Source organism: Martes martes (assembly GCF_963455335.1).
Source record: "Martes martes genome assembly, chromosome: 3".
NCBI lineage: Eukaryota > Metazoa > Chordata > Mammalia > Carnivora > Mustelidae > Martes > Martes martes.
In genome coordinates, this window is record NC_137890.1 from 45547323 (window position 1) to 45569360 (window position 22038).

A 22038-nucleotide genomic window follows, 5' to 3' on the forward strand; every position below is an offset into this window, starting at 1 on the left:
TAAATGAGATTGGCTTTTAAATGAAAATCAATAGTGCATTTTCCATAAAACAAAATAGCTTTAAGAACTACTTCAGACCTTATTCCTTAAATGTAAACATTATTTTTATAGGTCTCAGGAAGTAATTTTGACTTTTTATTGCCCAGTGGAATACTAAAAGGGTGTGGCAGTTATGTCTGGTAATAGGTTGTCTATTAAGTGTTCTCATTGAAATGCATCCAGTCATTAAAGTAGAAAATTTAATTGGAAAATTTTGTACTTTAATAAGTTTAATAAGTATGCTACATGAAATATATCTTTTTTATTTATCGTAGTTTCCTCTTACTCATTTCCCTGAAGCAAGAAATATAGTTTTGATTTCTGAATAGTTACCTTTTTCTCTACCACAATCCAGTCTTTCCTGTCTCCCTTACCTATATGCACATGGCTACCCATGTGCGTGCATGCACACACATGTATACATGCTTGTCTTTGAAACCACACTCGTCTTCTACTTTAATGCTCCCTTTTCCTACCTTTTTTGTGTTGATTTTTATAGCAGCCATTGTCTTAGAGTTGATGCTTAACACACACTCCCGTACGTCTAAAGCAGCGTGGTGGAAAGGACATACCCTATAGGCAGCCTTCCCGTCCTGGCTCTTCCTGCATTCATGACAATGAGCAACTCTTGAACCATTCTGTGCCAAATAGAGAATGCAGAATCCATTTTGAGGATTGGAGGGATTGCATGGGAAAGAATCTATTACTGCCGCTGGCATTTCTTAGCTTAGCAGTAATAGTGTTCAGGTAAGTCATGAACTGTGAGGAGTAGGAGAAATTAGCTTGTTAGCCTGCCATCGTTCCATGAATGTTGGCAGAAGATGCAAGACTGTCGAGTCAAAGGATTTAGTACAGCAATAGCACTAGCCAGAGTCAGTGGTTGTATAGATTCCGGAGTCTATATTCCCACAGGGCAGTGTGAAGAAGGCGATTTCATACCTACATGCACAGTGGTTTGTATTATTGTAATGAAATCCTGAACTTAGGGAACCCAATCTTTTTGAAGGGTAGTAAGACAGCCTGACCTTTGCCCCGGCTTCCCTACTGGCTGTTGAACAAATCCATTTACTTAGGAATGAGACCCTATCTCTATCTTCCAAGACTGTTCATGATATAAGTATCTTTGAAAAGATCATTTGGAACAAAGGTTCTTCTTGTACCTTAGAGTGCTTGGTGTTGCACTCTCCTGCTTAAAAATCTCCAGTTATTTTCCAAGAAAATGCCACCTCCCTATCTTGGCGGGCGCACCCTACGTGATCAAGCTTCAGTGTATCTCCTCACCTCCTCTTCCATCATCACACTGGCCTTCTATCTTTCTCTCAAACCCACCAACAGCCTTTGCATTTGTACTTGCCCCAGGTTATCACCTAGTTAGTTGTTTGACATTGAAGATTGAGCATGAATCAAACAGTGAGTGAAGCCTTATCTGACCACCTCACTGTAATGTAACTTCCCAAGCATTCTATCACATCACTTGTTGTTTTTTTTTTCATGTTAGAATATTTCTCAAACTCTTTTTATTTATTATCTATCTTTGCTTCTTGGTCCATCCTATCACACAGAATAAAAACTTGTTTTAGACCTATAGATACATCTATGCATATATTTGTCATATACAAATATGGACACATACATGTAGAGTGCTTTTCAGAATACCACTTACTACTCAGTGTTTTGGTATTTATTGCATGAAGGGATGGGTGGATGAATTCATATGGCCTCTACTCTAGGCTTTTTTTCCTCCTCTTTCCCCATGCACTTTTCATCATTTTGGTCAACATATTAAATTTTGCTATTTGATTTCTAATGAAGACCATGCACTTTCTCTGGGGTTAACACAAGATTATGACAGTAGAGAAATGAAAGTTTTCCCCCAAAATAACATAAGCCACCTACTTATTAAAGTTTAGTTATATAGTTTTCTATTTAATACTATTAGTGATAAATGAACAATTAGATAGTCTGTTTGAATCCCTTGGTACTGAGAACACAGTCTTTATCAGAGACTATAGTATGTGCTATCCTGTTTGTTGGTACATAGAAAAGTCTTTGTCTACCTGTTAATTCATACTAATGGCAGGTGAGAGGAGTTTCTTGATTTGTACAAAACTTAGAAAATAAGAAATTAAACCACGTATCTATTCAGGATCCTATAGTTCACATGTTATTGGTTTTGAGGAGAAGTTAGTGGTCTAGCTTTGAAATGCCAAATATTCCTCTAGTCATCCTATGACACTTGTCTTCATGTGAGAGAAATTGTTAAGTAATGGACTGTAATATGAAACCGTCATTGCAAAATTTCAACTCTTTTCTGTCATTTCTTTGACTACTTTTCTGGTACTCAGTAGTTTACCTGCAGAAGATGTATGGAAGGCTCTAATACGTTTGCTAGACCCTCTTTTGGAAATATATATAAGGAAGCAGCTTTGATTTGTAAATTAAATGATTTTTATTTTTAGTTTCTGTCTCCCTTCTCTTAGTTGATTCCACTAAGACGCAGGTGCTTCAAACATAAGTTGTATTTATGGATCCATATTTAACAAGGGTTTCTGTGCTAATCTTTTAAAAGACTGTGTTACTAATATTAGAAATAGCCATTATCTAAAAGATATTTAATCACGGTTCTACAGATTAATCATTTTTGTGGAATCGCTGTGGTTAAAAATTGATCATTTTCCAAAATTTGTTTGTAACAGCAAGCAAGAAAGGAGAACATCAAAAAAAGAGAGGCAGAGGAAAGGGAAAAACGTGCTCAACTAGCCAAAGAATTGGCAGAGAAAGAAAGACTTGAACGCCAACAAAAGAAAAAGCGCTTATTAGAAATGAAGACTGGTGAGTACTATCAGATTTGCTATTTGTACTGGTTATTAGCAATTTAATAAACTACTGTGAAAAAAGAAGGTGGGATCACGTATATGTATAGTTAAACTGTAGAGTGTTTCCCCCTTTAGTTTACTCACAAGTAGTGCTTTTATTCTAACTGGTCATCGGTTGTAGATGACACTGGTCCCTGGTCTATTCTTGTAGTCCCAGTATATTCACACTGTTATAGGACTTGTTATAGAACAACTTATAGAAAACTGGGAAATTCTATTGGACAAGTAACTTGTTTTTTTCAACAAAATACTCTCAGGGAGGGAAAAAGTGATGGAGGGAAATGTATTGATTAAAAGAGTCTTAAGAGACTTATCAACCAATTGCAATAAATGGAACCTACGTATATTCTAATCTAAACGAGTATGGACAAAGGCAGTCTGAAAAATTTGAATACTTTTTTTTCCTGTAGACATGACAATGTTGTCGCGAATATGTTATAAAGTATCTTTTAGAGACTTATTCTGAAATTTTACAAATAAAATTTGCCTGAGATTTCAATCAAAACAGTCTAACTTGACCAGGGAAATAGGCAGGTGTGTAGATGAAACAAGATTAGCTATAAATAATAATTGCTGAACTTGTGTGATGGGTGCTTGAAGGGAAGGGTGTGTTCACTATACTGTTTTCTCTACTTCTATATATTTTGAGATTTGATAAAAAGCTCTTGGAAAAAATATAAAAATTACAGTTTTACAAAGATATATATGCATATATTTCAAAACTAGAAGATACCACTAACTTAGAAGCAAAAGAATTAAGTAAATTGTAGTTACGTTTCATTCCCTCAAAATTCTGGGTCTTCCACCTCTAAGCCACTAAGGATTGCAGAAGGCTTTAATTAAAATCCATCAACTTCACTGCTAAATTACCATAGTTTACAACTCAGGGCTGCAAATTCACCTAAAGTTTCCCCAGGGGTAGACAGAGATGCCTTTTTTGCCTTTTTTACTTTCACTTTTACAGACATATTTTATCTTTAATAAAGCAAACTGAGTACCTTAATGTATCACACATGTTTCTTCCAGGAGAAAAAAAAAAAATCTTCTAAGCACAGTTTCTTGTTTAAAAGAGTACACTTGAAATTCATGAAGTGTCCTCAAAAATATCTTAAAGTATTAACTAAAATGGAGATCAGAAAGGTTTAACATTGATTTTAATGTTTCTGGAAATTCTTTTAAGATAATTGACTACTACCTAATTTACCAGTCATTCTTATATTTGAATACCGATTCATTTAGTATTGGCCTAAGTGTCATCTGGATGAGTTGATAGCAAGCACAAGGGCTGTATTGTTTGTGCAATTTGCCCAGACACTCTGGTCTGTCATACAGAGCCTCTTTGCAATTCTCTATTCTATCAACCTGGAAAGTTAAAACCTGATAGGAAACAAAAATTTTTTTTTTATTTTTTTTTTAAGATTTTATTTATTTATTTGACACAGAGAGAGAGATCACAAGTAGGCAGAGAGGCAGGCAGAGAAAGAGGGGGAAGCAGGCTCCCCGCTGAGCAGAGAGCCCGATGTGGGCTCGATCCCAGGACCCTGGGATCATGACCTGAGCCGAAGGCAGAGGCTTAACCCACTGAGCCACCCAGGCGCCCCAGGAAACAAAGATTTTTAACGAAATATTAAATCCAATGTCATCTCAATATTTTCATTTAAATTTTCCTTCTCTTGGAGGCATTTTATTTTTAAAAATAACCAAGTTCATTCTGTTTTTCCAATTTAAAAATAATACTGTTGTGTTACAGAAAACACCTAAAAACTGGTTGATCAAAAGACCATTTACCCACAATCCTCCTATCCAAAAAATCCCTTTTAATATTTTGGCCCATCTTTCTTTCAGTTTTAAAATTTTCTACCTTTTAATAATAGCTGTATGATAGTAGTGAATATGCTGTTTAGCATCTCACTGAACTTTCTGAATGTTTCCTGTTATTTTTGTGATTCTTAATTTGTAATTTGCAATACCTATGTCATTGCATTCACTGGATATATCATATCGAATGTAATTTTCATTAGTCATAATGAGGTCATAGAACACAGCTATTGCCATCTTTTCAATGTGATACATTTATGCATAAATGGTTAACAAATATTTGTAATTCTTATGATATCGATTAGAAAAGGATAGTTTAAGACTTTTTGATGCATGTTGCCAAACTGATTTCCAAAGGCATTATTCTAATTTCACCAACTTTTCATATTAGTTTATGAACATGCTTTGGTTGAATATTCTCATTTTTAAAGATTTTTGTTAATTTAATAAAGCAGAACATTTTCTTTTATCTTAATTTACCTTTCTGTGAGTACTAATGAAGTTGGGCATTTTTTTAAGTATTTATTAGTCCATTTGTATTTCATTCTTTGTGAATTGTGTTCTTAGTCTTTTTCTTATTGATTTACACACTAGCTCATTGAGCATCAATATTTACCTTTTAAATATTTTTCCTCACTCTATTTTTATATCTTTATATATAAAAATGTTTTATAATTTTTGCTTTTGTGTTTTTTTCATCTTTAAATTTAGAAAGTCATCTTTACAGCAGCTTTGTATCCATTTCAATTTTTTTCTGGCTTCAGTTATTCATAATACTATTCTGCTCCACTTACTGGTAATTCTTAATCATTCATATACTAGGGTCCATTTCTGAAATTTACCAAAACTGTTCTAATACTTACCCACCAGTTATGGTTAATAACTGGTATTTATATTGGTTTCACATAGGTAATTTTGTGTTGAAAACATTAGTTCTCTTTTCCTCCAATATAGTTAACATACATGTAATATTAGTTTCAGGTATACAATATAGTGATTCAACAATTCTTTGCAACACCCAGCACTCATCACAAAACGTGCATTCCTTAATCCCCATCACCCATCCCCTCACCTTCCTCCTCTCAGGTAACCCATCAGTTTGTTTTCTATAGTTAGGAGTCTGTCTCTTGGTTTGCCTCTCGCTCTCTCTCTGTCTCTTTGCTCTTTTTTGTTGTTATTTCTTAAATTCACATGTAAGTGAAATCATATGATATTTCTCTTTCTCTGATGAATTTAACTTAGCATTACCCTGTCTAGCTCCATCCATGTCATTGCCTATGGCAAGATTTTATGGCTGAGTAATATTCCATTGTATATATATACCACCTCTTGTTTATCCCTTCACCAATCGATAGACCCTTGGGCAGCTTCCATAGTTTAGCTACTGTAAATATGCTGCAATAAACACAGGGGTGTATGTATCCCTTTGAATTAGTGCTTTTGTATTTTTTTAATAATTACCAAATGGTGCAAGTACTGATCAGATCATAGGGTAGTTCTATTTTTAACTTTTTGTGGATGCTCCATACTGTTTTCTACAGAGGGTGTAACAGTTTGTGTTCCCAAGAGGACTGTACTTTTCTATTCTTCATTGTTAAGTTCAGTATGAGTTTTTTTTTAAATAATGGTTTCTCTGCATCTTTTGTGAATCCTAGAGCTTGTCTTATTTGACCTATTGAATTATCTTATAAAACTTTTGTACTATATCTTCCCAAACGTAATCTGGGTCTCAAATAAGTGTAGGGTTCTCACTTGATTGACACTCCCCCCAAAACCTTAATATCCTAAGGTCCCTATATGCCCAATATTTTGACATTTTGCAGGAGAGTGTTCTTCAAAGGATAGTCTGGGTAACATTAATTTATATAGATGATATTAAATAAATACTTTAAGACAATATTTCTTTAGATACTCTATATTATGTGTGAATATTTTAATAGATTTACTCAGAAACTCATTGGATAGGAAAGAAAACTATCACATAGGAAACTACTTTTAAAAACATTTGAAAATTTTGGAAATCAGCTTTGAATTTCTTTTTTTTCCTATAGCCTATGGACTTTTAAAAATCTAGAGATAGATCCCAAATTTCAGAGCACCTAAACATATAATATCCTCACCAAAGGGAAACACCTCTTCTAAAACCCTAATACATGATGATTTCCCAAATAGATTTTAGTTTTCCTTTGAACATACGGTTGCTAATATAGAAGAACAGTGTAGTCAGTCTCTTACTATAGCTGCTATAGCTAAGTTAGTCATATAAGTATTAAATGTATTATTATTTGTCGATACCTTTTTTACATTTAAAAATAGTACACATATGCAATCATCTTTTCCTTTCCATGTTAGATGCAGAATATGCTTTTTGTCAAATCATGATTTTCATAAGTTTGGAGGTTTTATGAAATAGAAGTCAATAAAGTAGTATGTCTAATTAATGCTTAATTATGAAAATACTCTTATGCAAAATATCAGTTTTTGATACTCTTAACAGATACACTGGATTTCATGCATTTCCTATACTTGACAAATACTATCTTTAGTTAAAATATTGTATCACTATGAAAAATATAAGTGCTATGGTTTTCCACTTCATTAGTATAGAAAGGAAATTTAATAGGTCACTTTTGTTTTATTTAACAAGAAATAGTTTTTGTATTTAAATGCTGGGATTACACTGATAAATAAGAATAAATGCAGTCCCTGATGGAATGAAGTTTGTAATTCTAATGGGTCAACCAGACAACGACATGTAAAAGATAATTTCAGATTGTAAACAGTTATCTGAACTAAAACGAGGTGGGACAACAAGACAGATGCTGTTGTGGTGGGTGGTGGTGACAAAATTTGGTCTTCAAGAACTAAGAGTACTACTAATTTATTTAAGAGTACATGCTAATTTAAAATATTGGTTCTGAAACTCCTTAGAAATTGATAGGAGAAATAACCAGGTTCATGTTCGTATCTTATACTATATATGCTAATATGGTTTATTTTTTAAATACTGCGATCTAAAACTCTGTCTTATTTTTCCTTGTGGGTGTTCTATTTTAGTACAGAATGTTGTACTGCTTCAATCTTTTTGGAAGTTGTCAGCCTGGCTTTCCTAATCTTAAAAAAAAAAAAAAAATGTAGAAGGGCGAACTGTTGAATTTACATTAGTGCTTTGTCACCTCTCTATACCAGGAACTTTTTGTTTTATCTTATTTTTGTATGTGGGGCACACAGCCCTGAATGATAGAGAGAGAGAAAAATGTTCACATAAACCCACAGGGAGCTTCCTTCCATATATTTTCATGACTTTAGTATTTTCACCATGCAAATAAGAACTGTGTTTTTTCACAGATGTACAAATTCTTGTATCACCACCTGAGGTAGTAGAGTAAATTAAATCCCTGCTCTTTCTTATCCACCATAAATCATTACTTGCCCTTGGCGAAAGAGCAGGTAACGATTTTCGAGTCTACTATTTATTATTGCTATCATTTCAGGATGTGATTTTTGTTAATAGAATGAAAATAAAAATAGACTAGTGGGCTAAATTTCCCTAAGAAGAAAAACGAAGCGTTGAAAATCCTTTTGCACAGCAAAACTAAGAAAGCGCAGAATCTCGTATTGTCATATTATAGCTTTAAGAGGTCATTTTTCTCATTTTTGTTTTCTTTAAAAATGATGAGCCTGGAGGTCTCTTAAATATTCACACATCCAGTTTTGGTTATTTCTGTTGAATGATTTGTTATTACATTAAACAAGCAAAGATATTAACTACATTTTCATGATGTCTTTTTTTAAATCGATATGTGAATTTTGACTACATTTTCAGAGGTTGGTATTTACATTTGAATTATTTTAATTGAGAAGATACCCAAAGTATTAAACATCTGACGGAGAAACTAGTACATATAGAAACTAGCATTTATTTGTTTCAAGTGCACAGCTATCCTTATGTGTAATCATTTCTAGTAAGACAAATAGTAATAGCAATTTTATGTGATTATGTGCAAGTTTTTCGAGACTGCATTTCTGTTTCTTAATCATGGAAACAAAGAGGGCATTTGATAATAGAATTCAAATATTATGCTTTAAGACTTCCTGAGTATGTAAGTTGATTCACATAATTTTTAAATAGCACATCAGAATGGCCTTGAAATGGACCCAGTGTTGTATAATTATGTTTTGTGGGGGAAGTAAATAAGAGCTTATTTAATGGAGCAATAAAAACTATATGAGCAGCTCCTATATTTCAGTCTTTAGGTTACAATTTGTTTATTATTTATTAGACTTAAATGTCTCATTTGGTACAACTTCAGTCTATTAAATAGAGAGATAATTAGCTTTTAGAAATCTGTTGTTTACCCACATGGCCAAAACGGCTCCTTTGTTTTCCATTCTGCAATTTAGAATAACTAAGCAATTAGGCCTCCATTTTAGAGGAAATGCATATTACATAAATACTACTTGGGAATGTCTCTGCCAATCTCAACAGATAGGCAATTAATGTGTGTACTTGCTTTCATAAAGGCTTTGACAATTACCCTGTCCTCTGCAGATATCATAAAACTTAGATTATTTTCCATAATGGTGTATATTCTAGTTTTGTTCAATGGTGCTTTCAGCTTTTTTGGAAATTGATCCATAGAAATAGGCCAATGGTTTTAATCATTTTCTCTATTTAGAAGACTAGAGCAAATAAGATTGTACTCACTCTGATATATTCTTTTCTTACCCTCATCTTTTATTGGACAGTAATAGTAGCAACACCCACTTCTGCCACCATTTATTGATCACATATTATTTGCCAGGCTCTGTATGTCCCTTATTGTGTGTAATGCTTACAGCAAATTTATGAAACTATTTTTATCAACATTGCTTAATGTCTTTGTACGTGGTCACAGATTTAGCAAGACCTGAAGCCAAGTTTTCTGACCAGAGGGCATATTTTTCAACTATTGTGCTATTATGCCTTTACCACTGATGATCTAACCATAGTGCAGAAAAAAAAGGGACCAAAATGAAATTTCGTGATTAATAACTAGCACTAGACTCTATACCTCTGTATGGAGGTTGAGAATTATCTTCTCTGGAAACCTTGAGTGCGAGGGACAGCTGTCTTTGGTATCATAGTCAATGGTTTTAAACTATAGAAACCCTCTTCCTTTGTGTTGGAAGGTTTGAGGAGGATTGTCAAATTAGGAAGGCTTTTCGAGTCTGGTTCAGATTCCACTTTAATTCTTCCGATTGTTCAAGCATTGGTTTATCCCAGTGCCCAGAACCCTGAAGACACCATCAGCACCATTCTTCCGCTCTAGAAAACGTTTTTGTTTTGTTTTGTTTTGTTTATGTTTTTTAATTAACATATAATGTATTTGTTTCAGGGGTACAAGTCTGTGATTCATCAGACTTAAACATTTCACAGCACTCATCATAGCACATACACTCCCCAGTGTCCATCACCCAGCCACCCCATCCCTCCCACCACCCTCCCCTCCAGCAACCCTCAGTTTGTTTCCTGAGATTAAGAGTCTCTTATGTTTTTTCTCTCTCTCTTATTTCATCTTGTTTTATTTTTCCCTCCCTTCCCCTATGATCTTCTGTCTTGTTTCTCAAATTCCTCATATCAGTGAGATCATATGATAATTATCTTTCTCTGATCGACTTATTTTGCTCAGCATAATACCCTCTAGTTCGATCCATGTTGTTGCAAATGGCAAGATTTCGGGGGTTTTGATGGCTGCATAGTATTCCATTGTGTGTGTGTGTGTGTGTGTGTGTGTATATATATATATATATACATACACCCCACACCTTTATCCACAGAAAACAGTTTTTCAATGGTCTGAATAGTTCAGGACACAACTGAGTAGCCAAAGCTCAACAGTTCTGAAGGGGTGGTGTGGAAACATTTGTATTATTTTCATTACATGACCCAATTTAGAAGAGAAAGAACCAGCAAAATCTGTTGCATAGCCCTTTGTGGAAGGGGCACAAATACCTTGGTGTGCTTTATTCAAGAACAAATGCCCTTAGACACCCTCACCCCCACTACCAGCTCTACCATTTAACAATTTATTTGCTGATGGTATTAGGAGACTGATACTCTATGAATAGTATCAAGGAATCTTCAGTGGGAAATTTTTCCAAGAGTGTTACTAATAGTTACGCAGGTTTTCATTTGTGTGCAGGAATCTCTTTCACTGGAATAACACAGTTTCAATGGGGAAAACTACTTCAGAGTCTAACCTTTGTTTGCACTAATACACGTCTTCTCTGTGCAAGGCCCATACACCATCCTCTGTCTCTTTACAAAAACCCTCTGAAAAGAAAAATAAGGAGAAGAGGCTCTCAGACTTCTCTAGCCCAACATATCTTGAAAAAAATTTTTTTTAACTTTCTTGAGTTGTGTTACTCTTTGTGAAATATCTTCATGGTACATCCTCATACTAATTGGCTTACTGTTTATCCAGTATTTAAGAAACATTTTGAAAACGGTTTTCATCCCCCTTCTGAGTATTCTCTAGTATTAGCTGTATGCCAACTAGAAAAGGACTCCAATTTGTTGTTGTCATTGTTTCAATTTGTTTTGTAATGCAAGATTAAATGTCCATTGTAAATTTGGGGGGGGGCAAAATAATTTCAATCTTTATGGTGTTGCATGGGTTACTTCTAAGAATTTTACCAAAGAAAACTTTTTATCAATGTCACTTAACTTGTGACACATTCACCCTGCTCATATTCAAGGGCAGAAATCCTACCAATCCATTGTTTTAATCTTAGTACCATGTGGAGAACATTTTAACTTTGACAACATAGGCTGCAATCACAGTGCATCTTTTGTGTGTGTGTGACATTGACTACTCCTTAGGTAACTGTCCCTCCCAACCCTTACCAACAGGGTATATACTTTCCAAACCAGTGAACTGTTGTCGTGATGAGGCCCCGCGTGTCGCATTGCGAGTTCTCAGTAGAATTAGTGTTTGTATTTGAAGTTATTTTTAATTTCAGAGATAGATTGTGAGTATTGTCTTACTTTCAGACATAAACATAGATCTCATGTTTTTTTAAGAAACTTGTCCCACTTCTACTCCTTAAGGCATACTCTCTACACATAAGGTAAATGTCTTTCTTTTCTTTTTTTTTTTTTTAAGATTTTATTTATTTATTTGACAGACAGAGGTCACAAGTAGGCAGAGAGGCAGGCACAGAGAGAGAGGGGGGAGAAAGCAGGCTCCCTGCTGAGCAGAGAGCCCGATGCGGGGCTCTATCCCAGGACCCTGAGATCATGACCTGAGCCGAAGGCAGAGGCTTAACCCACTGAGCCACCCAGGTGCCCCAACTGTCTGTTTCTAACAGTTACCCTGATAAACACAGCCCTCCTGAGAGAGCAACTTTTGAGCTTGATTGGTGCCTGCATAGTGTCCAGTCCAATGCTTCACAAAAAGAAAAAAAAGATTCTATCACAGTTGCAGAAGAGGTGAAATGTATGCCCCCCACCCCCACCCCTTAAAGCCTGTTACTTATTGGCACCAGTCAAAAAGCTAGTAACAACCAATCAGACAAAATGGTAAAAGAAACTGGATTGCTTAGGTTTTGGGGCAGCTAAATCTACTCTGTGTCTCCAACCCCATTGCAATCCAAAAATGCAAATTTGCCTCAAAAACTGGAAGTTTTAAAAAAAAAAAAAACAGAAGTTTTTAAGTAACTTCAGTGTCCAAGCTCATTTGATGCCAGACCTGGCCTGAACTGACAGGAGGCCCCATCAAAGCAGAAATAATAATGAGTTTAATTAGAGGATGCTGCCCTAGGTTATTCTGGATGTGGTGTTGTTTCACACTGTAGACACCTTTTTGACCTTCATACAGTCTGCGGAACAGATTCTAAAACATCTCACTGTAGAGTTTGTGGATATGCACTTCTCAGTGACTGCTCTCTGACTCCGTTGAACTGCTTATACCATTCACTCTTTCCCTCAGGCACACTCGTTCCTACTTCTCTGTGCTTATTTCTAGTGTCCTCTTTGCCGTAAATACCTTTCCTCTATGCTTAACTGAATCTAACAAAATAGTGTTTGTTTTAAATCCAGCGTTCTCTAAAATGTCTTCTCTGAATATTCATCCTTGATGACAGTCTCTTTTTTGTAAACCATTATAGTCTTGCTACATAGCTTAATGTATGGAATATTTGGCTAAACTCATTTCATTTGCTTTAGTATTATGCTGTTAATCAATTGTACATTTTTCAAGAACTTGGCCTTCAGCATTCTTTATCTCATAGATCCTAGCACGTGGTGTGCACATAGTAAATACCACAGAAGACACGTATTAGATTTGTCAAAGAGTTGGTAAAAATATAACCGGTCAAATGACATCTCTTCTATTTTGTGTTCAGCTTAGCTTGTTGTTATTTATGTGTAAAGGAAAAATATAGATCAAACTACAGAACCTTGAGCCAAATTAGCCGGCACCTGTTTTTATAAATAAAGTTTTATTGGAAGATAGCCGCACTCATTCCTTCACATATTGTCTGTGACAGCCTTGGTGCCACAGGTGCAGAGCTGAGCAACTAGGACCCAGACCATATGTCCCACAAAGCCTAAAATATTTGCTATCTTGTGCTTTACAGAAAAAGTTTACTAACCCCTGATATTGATCGGTAATCTATAGAGACTATTCTCTGATTTTTATGCCAGAATGTAAAAAACAAAAAACAACCTATTCCATCAATTTTTCTCTTGTCTCCCTGGAACCAAAAGTATGTATTTGCAAAATTACCAGTGTTTGTTAGCAAATAAGGATCTTGGGACACCTGGGTAGCTCAGTCGATTTAAGCATCTGCCTTTGGCTCAGGTCATGATCCTGGAGTCCCTGGATTGAGCCCCACATTAGGCTCCCTGCTCAGCAAGGATTCTGCTCCCCCCTCTGCCCCTCACCCCACTCGTGCTCATTCATACTCTCTCAAATAAATAAAATCTTAAAAAAAAAAAAAAAGAAATTGAGTATCTTGTAGTTAAAAAAGGATGTTAATTGTTAGGGAAAACCAAATCTTTCAGCACAGGGAAAGAATCATGTGATTTTTAGATTCTATTAATTTAAAATGAAAAGTTGTGCAGTTGAACTTTTGAAATGCTAGCAAGCATCTGGACTGCCAATTGTTCCAGTCACCAATCCAGCACAACTATTGTGCTCTTATCCTTTTATCCCAGCTTATAGTCCCCAGTATTGCTGTACTATTGTTTGTATATCTTTTGAGATGAAAATATCAATGTGTCAAAAGGTCATAGGGGAAGCCAGGTTTTTTATTTCTTTATTAATAGGCTGTCTCTTTTCTCTTCCTATTTTTGGTCATTTTGACATTAAATTCTTAAGGTTGAAGGAAATCCATTCACTGATGGTGAACTTGGTCATGAAGGTTGCTTCGTCTAAAGTGATTATCTTGCCATTTTAAAAAAGGAACTCAGTAGTATTTGACTTTTGATGATGGATAAATAAACCCTAGGGCAGATGGGGAAAATTAAGCAGAGAAATTGAATATTTATGTGTTACTTGAAAATGGTATAAATAAGCATTAGTGCTTAGATGAAATTAGACATTATTTTGTAATAGAATTTTAAAATATTGTTTCCTGGATCGCTTCCTTCCTCAGATATCCAGTGTTCTTCAAGAAAATTAGAAGCAGCATAATATTAACAGAGTTAACATTGAGGGCAGTCTTAACACAAGCTTGGATGCCCCAAGGCAGGAAGAATTTGACAGACTAGTGTAATAACAGAAAATAGATGACTGACTGTTTCTGAAATGAGCAATTCTTGGGAGACCATTGCCTGGGTAGAATGAACTGTCTCTATAGAACTTCCACCGGTAATTATCATTAATGGTTAAAAGTGACAGTAATTTCAGTACAGCACAATCCTTTGAAGGTTTACTTTTAAACTTTTCGTTCTACCCATGCAATAACTCTTGTGAATTTGAAACATTTTTTTGGTCAAATTAGTGTTGAGTTAGAGGCTCCATCAAGAACTTTCAGGTGTTGTATGAAGATTCAGGCCTTTAGAAGCTGGATAGTCTCTCTCCAAAGTCATCCTGACTTTGATGCTCTGACTTGCCTGTAGTTTTAATATGCTAAACGTGTGACTGTTCCTCTTTTTCATGGCAAAGTGCCCTCAAATGTCATAAAGTCAAGAAGGTTGGTGAACAAAAGGGACTATCTTAATTCAGAAGCCAAGAATTAAGAGAAAGGCTGTCTTTTTATTGTAATTCAGGTATGTTTTAGAAGCATTGATTCTGCTAGTGCTGAATTGCAATTATGATCTCTTGTTTCCAGTGGATAGTCTTGATGCTAATTAGATCGTATTATGTGAATAGAAGGGGTCTTTTTGTTTTGTTTCTGTTTTCCTCTGCCTTCATTTATTTTAATGTTTGTTATGGAACAATGTTGATCTTCCACTACATTCCAAAAATGTAGTGCTTTTTGGTAGAGTCACTCGGTATTATTTCTTGAATGCATGGAGAGTTTTTATTAAATAAATATTAAATTAGTCAATAAATAAATCTAAATATTTTAATAGATTATCCTACCATTTTGCTGTGCGTCTGTTGATTACACTATGATTTTAGCCTTGGTAGAGGAAAATATCATTTGTGGTAATTAGAAATACCTTTCATTTCTTGCAAAAAAACCCTATTGCTGCTTACTTTCCCCACAGACTGCAACCTTTTTAGGGACATTATCCAGGGGATTCTAAAGGAACTTGGCCTGAGGAAACATGGCATTTGGGTTATACTGTGTTCTGATCGATTCCTGCATTTTGACACTCTTAAGACACACAGCATTGAGATCTGCATGGTATCTGTTGAGACTGAATGTAAAATGTCTTAATGTTCTCTTTGGAGGCATAATGGAGAGTTTAAAAACTGTTCCTTCCCTACTTGGAAAATTAAGAGAGCTCAAATGATACTGAGCTTTGTTCAGAGCTGCTTTATTCATGGTGTGGGAAAGCTTGGGAAGGAGTACTGTTTTTCAAATCTTTCCACTCCCCCATGAGAAAAGTCCCATTTTATGTTTGGCACTGTCTTATTTCTAAAGCATCACACTTGGGATATAATAGAAGTGGAATACTAACGGAGTTGCCATTCATCAACTCTAAACAGGGAAAGGCAAGAAAGGAGAAATATCTCCAGCAGTTCTTAGCAATGTTAGAATCTTAGGAACCCTTAGAGATATAAAAATTTCCATCCGAGTATTACAGCTTTGCTAGGGAGCCCTGCTCTCATTCGAGTGCAGTTACTATCAAAAACAGAAATAAAACATCTTAAGAATTTGGCGTGTCCCTCCTAGAAACTCATCAGAGCCCTCTATGGAATAAAGGCTTAGCTTAATTCATTAATTAGATGATATTTATCTTTTGTAAAATGTGAGAAAAGAGGAAAGTGATTTAAACATTTACTATAGTTACTTTACGTGATATTTCAGTTAATGTTCTAATTTGGCTGTAAAAGATTTGCTTCTTTCAACAGGAAAATCAAACATAACATTATTTCTCAATAAATCTTACAAAAATAAAACTCTTGTATATAAAATTAGCCATATTTTTAAAAAAGAACCTTTTAAAGTGAGCTGTTTATCTTTCCATAGCAGGTATTTAATAAGCACTTTTAAAATATTTATGGAATTCACGTCTGTGGGGCGGAAATTCCTTACTTGTACATACTCTCTCTGAGATGACCACTTAGAGGTACATTTGGCTAAATCCTAGGACGAGATATGGCATCTGTCCGGTTTGTTGTATGTATTCTTGTAGTGTCGGTAACAAACAGGTATTTCATAGTCAGGAGTACAAATTCAGGTGTGCAAAGATGTAAGTAATAAATGAAGTTTCATTTCTGACTCTGAAACACCCACCCGCCTAATGGGAAACAACGTAGTCATTTCTCTCTGATTATGTGTTTCAGCTCAGTAATGCCAGCATCGGATTCAGTTACTCTTGTCAGAAATCCCGTTCTGTGCTCTCTTCTCATTGTCCTTCTCTCTAAAACGGATGCCAAGCTTGAAAGCCAGCCTATGGGCACTTCTTATGGCATGCACTCTTCTTGATTGGGTTCTGTCTGGACCAAACCAGCCTCTTGACGTAATTTCTTGTGTCTTCCTTCAGTAAGGGTGAGGTCTCTTCTGCTCTTGAGTGGGGGAATCCAGGAGATTTTGCTTTGGTTAGACACCTCCTCTGTTCCCGGATAGTGGCAAGTCTAAGACATGTCTCCAAATTCTTCCCTTGGATTTATACTTTCTCTCTGCTCACTTCTTTTTCTCTCGAGCCAGTACCCCTAGAAGTCACTGTGCTCCTCCATGGCACTCATCTGTGGGGGCTAGAACCTTTCGCTTAGGTGTGTCCCGCAGCCACCTCTCAGGAGTGTGTACTGCACAGTGCTGCCAGGGACCTGGTGCTTTCCCAATGCCACAGGCTGGATGCAAGATACTTCCGCTCTTGGATTCCATTCCCTGTGACTCCATGTGAAATCCTACCCTGTGAGCCTGATTCCTCCTGTAATGAGGAATGGTGTTCAGGGTTCCTACACTGCAGGAAACCTCCTCCCTTCCTAGTTTCTCCCAGCAGATGGGGGCATCTTTTCCATTTATGTACATCCAAGAATGTGATGTGCATTCTCTCCTCTGTGGATAGTTCCAATACTGTGAATAGACCTTTCAGCCTCTATCTTAGGGTAGAAGCCAGGAAAGGTGGGTCAGCTTCTGAGCAGTAGTGCTCAGACTTCTTTTGGTCCTTTGAAATGCAGAATCTTGAATTAGGATGATACCAAATGAACACAGTAAAATGAGCCAGGGCTTCCAAGTTTGGAAGTCCACTGGGCTGTGTAAATTAAGACACGGAGGCATGAAAATTCATATTTGGACAGCAACAAATAATGTAGCAGACCTGAAATGATCTCTCGGTAGGGCTGTAGGAAGGGGCAAAGCTAAATGGGAAATCGGGAGAGCATGCCCTGTGCATTGAGCAGAGCAGTGATGGGGTCTTCTTTTAGAGAAATGGCTCTGATGGTAAGAATGCATGTAGAAGGCTTAGAGGATGTGGCACGAGTAGAAAGAGTGAGACCAGTTAGGAGACTGTTGTAATTTTGTAGGAGCTAAATGCCAATAACCTGAACTAGGAAGTACTGAGAAAGGGAAGACAGTGTAAAGTGGTACCAGTAGGGTTTTGTAGCTGACAAAGTGTGGGGACACGGAAAAGTTTTTGTGACAGTGTCGATGGTACCTGTCTGAGCTTTAGGACATGTTGATTTTATATCGCTAATTTAAAGCCCTTTTATCTGGGGCATAACTTCACCTGAAAGGGTCTGGGATAGAGTATGTGACCCAACTGCACATAAATGTTAACTTCTTTCCTAGAGGAAGAAAACACTCTTCTTTGTTAACAGTTTGAGCGTCTTTTTTACCTATGCCCACCAAGAACATTTGAAAACAAATCACGTTACCCTGTGAGAGTAAACTGGGGGTGGGGCTTTCAGGGAGCAGCTGATGGAAGCTTGGGATGCGTATCAGGTAAAACAGAACATATTCCATTCTCCCCTCAGAGGAAAGAGGGGCAGTCCCACTCCTTTCAGCTGAAATCAGCTCAGGCCATCAGTTCCAAGACTCTGGGATTCTCGTTATTGAAGTTTGCATTCACATTTATTTTTCAGTGCTGTGTGGTATTGTTTTAGTTCACATTTTGTTAATTTTTAAAAAGCATTGATCACACCTTACCTACCATTTCAAAAGACATTCCCAAGCCTCCTATGTGATTTGTTCTTGTGATTTTACATTTCTGAAAACCAATGATAAAAATTGGCCTTGGAGTACCTCCTTTATTAACAGAACTGGTACTGTGATGGTTAAAAGAAATTCTTCCTATGAAAAGGTTTTTTTCAACAAATGTTTATTGAACACGTATCATGTTATGGGTACTTTCCAAGGGCCCTGAGGCTATATCAGGGAACAAAACAAGCAAATATCCCTGTCCTTGTGGGTCCTGATGGAGAAAACAGACAACATTTAAGATATATAGCGTTAGAAGTCAGTAAGTTCTGAGGAGGATAAGACAAAACAGGGATGAGGGATAGGAAGTAAGCAGAGAAGTGACATTTTAGATAGGGTAGTTTTTTTCCCTTGCCAAAGTTCTGGGTCCTATGGACAGTGTTGTTATTCTCTTAGAAAGCAAACGGGATCCTGTATAAGGTTGAGTGCTCCAGCCTAGGGGTTGGGTGACCAGTACTCCAGCCTCCGAGCCACTGGTAGCTAAGTGATAGTAAGCAGACCAGTTAGCTTTCCAGAATTTAAGTCTCCTTATCCATCAAAGAAGGTTCCTTCTAGCCTGCAAATTCCATCTATATTCTTCTATAATTCAGTTTTTAAATAAAAACATGCCTGAGCAGTCAAAATTTGTCTAGGCCCTCCACTCATTTTACAACACTATCCTCTGTTAAAATAAAGATAGGAAATTAAGAGTCTTTCTCACCATACAATAGGTTTTTGTTTGGTTTTGCTTTCCATCGAGTTATAGGACAATTTTTTTGAAAGTTAATCTGTTTAGAATGTTTTCCCCCAAACTTTTGATTAGTAAAAGAGAGACATGGTCTTAGAAAAAGGTACTAATTGGGGGGAATTTAGGGAAATGCATACATATGCCAGTATGTATAAGGACAGATCTTTTCATAAAGGAATTATCTCTTACGTCAGTTACTAGTTTGCTATCCATGCTTTCCTAATTTTCTGAATGGAATGGTTCAGTATATATGTAGAACACAAATGAAAATGTTATATATTACAGAATTGGCTGACCTTTTTACAGACTGACAACTTCCCATTTTCCATGACAAGTACTCAATCAGCACTTCAGTCTATTAAGAGCAGAGCTCATTAACATGCAAAAACTAGCAGCCTGATCTAGTTATAATGCATCTTTAATGTGTGACTTATACAGCATAATGTAGCTCCTTAGTCTTGTAATAAAAGGTAGAGTGTCCTCCAGTGATCAACAGGGTTCCGAGATCAATTTAACCTGGGTAAAACCTTTATCCATAACAACTGTCGTTAGGAATGACTAGCATTTCAACTAATTAGCCCACCATTTACAACCCATAAGCTTCTCACAGATGGTAAATGTTTATAAACACCCACAGATGTGTGCACAGCTGACTCTCAGTTATCCGCAGGAATAAGGGACATAGATAATTTTGATTCACTTACAATACAAACCACTCATTTTAGCTAGTTCCAATCTCTTTTCTCTTTGGACTTTTTATGACAGCTGTTAATAAAATAGCAAATCAACTAATGTAATTTCAACTTCTCCTCCTATTGATGCACATACCCTATGGTGGAAACACTAATATGTACATATGTGGCCACGAGATGGCTGTCAAGAAGATGAAAATAGGACCCATAAGCTTAGATAAATATATTAAGCATTGGAGAATTGTTCCTATGTGCTCTTGGCTGAATGTCTAGTCATTACCTGACCTCCTTGGATCAGAGGAGAATAGATCCCTAAATTTGAAATAAACAAAAAAAAAAACACCGTTTCCCTTGGCACTTTGTGTCCTGTGGTAACAATCACTTTTTTTCCAGGTAATTCTTTCCATAATTTAATCTCAATTTTTCATTAAAATGTCAGCCTATCTACTGTCTCGTACTGAATGAAGATGAAGAGATATAAATATAAGCCAAACACCATGAAGTTATTTCTTTGCCTTATATCCTTCAGTCTAAAGAGTCTTGGGTCTTGCGCTTCTTTTGTACATTCTTAATCTAAAAGTTTCGTTTATTCTCCTCTGTACACTGGGTGTATTTCACTTGTCCAAGCAAGTTTAAAGGCAATATTTGATAGTGCTCACCCAGAAACAAGAGCTGTGTGAAGATAACGTAGTCTACGGAATGTATGGTGAAGGGCAACCATTTTGTTTTCTGGCAACCTGCAGAATGTATACTGTCTTCAGGCGGAGGCATTCATAAGTTAATATAGCTGTTTTCCAGAGTTTCCTTACTGGAGAAATATTTATTTCAACTTATTGGAAAGAAAAATTAATCATTCTGTAACTGCATTTTGGGAATATTTCAAGGTGTTTAAAGAAGAAATTGTGTAATACATTAAATGGTGACTGAAATTAGTGTCAAGAACTTGAATGGTGGAAGAATGTGGCACTGAAGAAAGAAACCTTGCACTATTGGAGTGTGCCAGTAAGCATGTAACTTTTCAGAAAAGTGATACGCTAGTTTTTACTGTTTTTCATTCAGCAGGATTTGTAAATACTAATAGGTTATATAGGAATCATGAAGGATATTTCCCCGGAAAGAAAAGTAACTGGAAACTCAGTGCTTTGAGATACTGAGATCTTTTATACATATTTGCCTTTGACATTTTCCTCTGCTTGAATAGGTGATACCATTCACTAAGATAAGAAATACAGGCGGAAGTGGAATTTGGGGGAAAATGGTAATGAATTCCATTTTGTAGATGTTACCTTTGAGATACCTATAGAACACTTGAGTTATCTTGACTCAGGGATTCAGTTGGGATGAGGGTAATTCAATAGTTTGCCTGAGACTTTCCCAATGTTAGCACTGCAAGTCCTTTGTTCAAAGAAACCCCTTAGTCTGGCATATGTGGATTGTTGGTCACGGGTGTTGGGACTCAGGAGTGGAACTTGTGTTGTTGATAAAAACTTGGAGTTCTTAATATACAAAGCTGTGGGATTTAATAAACTGCTGATGGAGAGTGTGAGGAATGCTGTTACGTATGGGTGAAGGAAGAGGAACCAAGAAAAGCTTGAGAAGGAGTCACTATGAAAGTTGTAGGGAACAAAAATTCTGACATCATGGAGGCTAGGGAAGAGATCATTTCAAAGGAGAAGAGTTAGTCTGCGATGTCAAATGTTACCAAGAGATCATGTAATAAAGAGAATGACAGTTGTCCCATTGATTTCAACTCAAAGGAGAGGGTTAGAAGGTTGATAAATGAATATGGGAAGTGAGACTGAGATGTAAGAAGGGTGGTAACTCGAGGGGATTTGGAGTCAAGAGAGGACCAAGCAGGTGTTTGAATTTGTTTGAATATAGTTGGGGGAATGAGATGGGGAGGAAGACTACGAAGGACACTTGATAGAACAAGGTCCTGAAGGATATAGGAACAGTGTAGAGAGTAAGGTAACAGTGCAGTTAGAGGAAATTGTGTTGGAAAGCAACCTGTTCTGCTATTGTGATGGGTGGGAAGGAGGAAAGGCTGGGTCCAGGTATAGATACGCTCATAGATTTGAGGTTA

The 22038-nt window shown here is 36.3% G+C and overlaps 1 protein-coding gene across 4 annotated transcripts in view; it reads left to right on the top strand.

Annotated features, from left to right (window-relative positions):
- DIAPH3 (diaphanous related formin 3) overlaps positions 1-22038 on the top strand; it is a gene marked incomplete at its 5' end in the record, with an annotated part of 496633 nt that overhangs the window by 334297 nt on the left and 140298 nt on the right. For all 4 annotated transcript variants that reach the window (XM_080798921.1, XM_080798920.1, XM_080798922.1 and 1 more), the window contains one exon: positions 2736-2871. In XM_080798921.1, coding sequence (XP_080655047.1) covers positions 2736-2871 — 136 coding nt within the window. The remainder of the gene's footprint in view (positions 1-2735; positions 2872-22038) is intronic.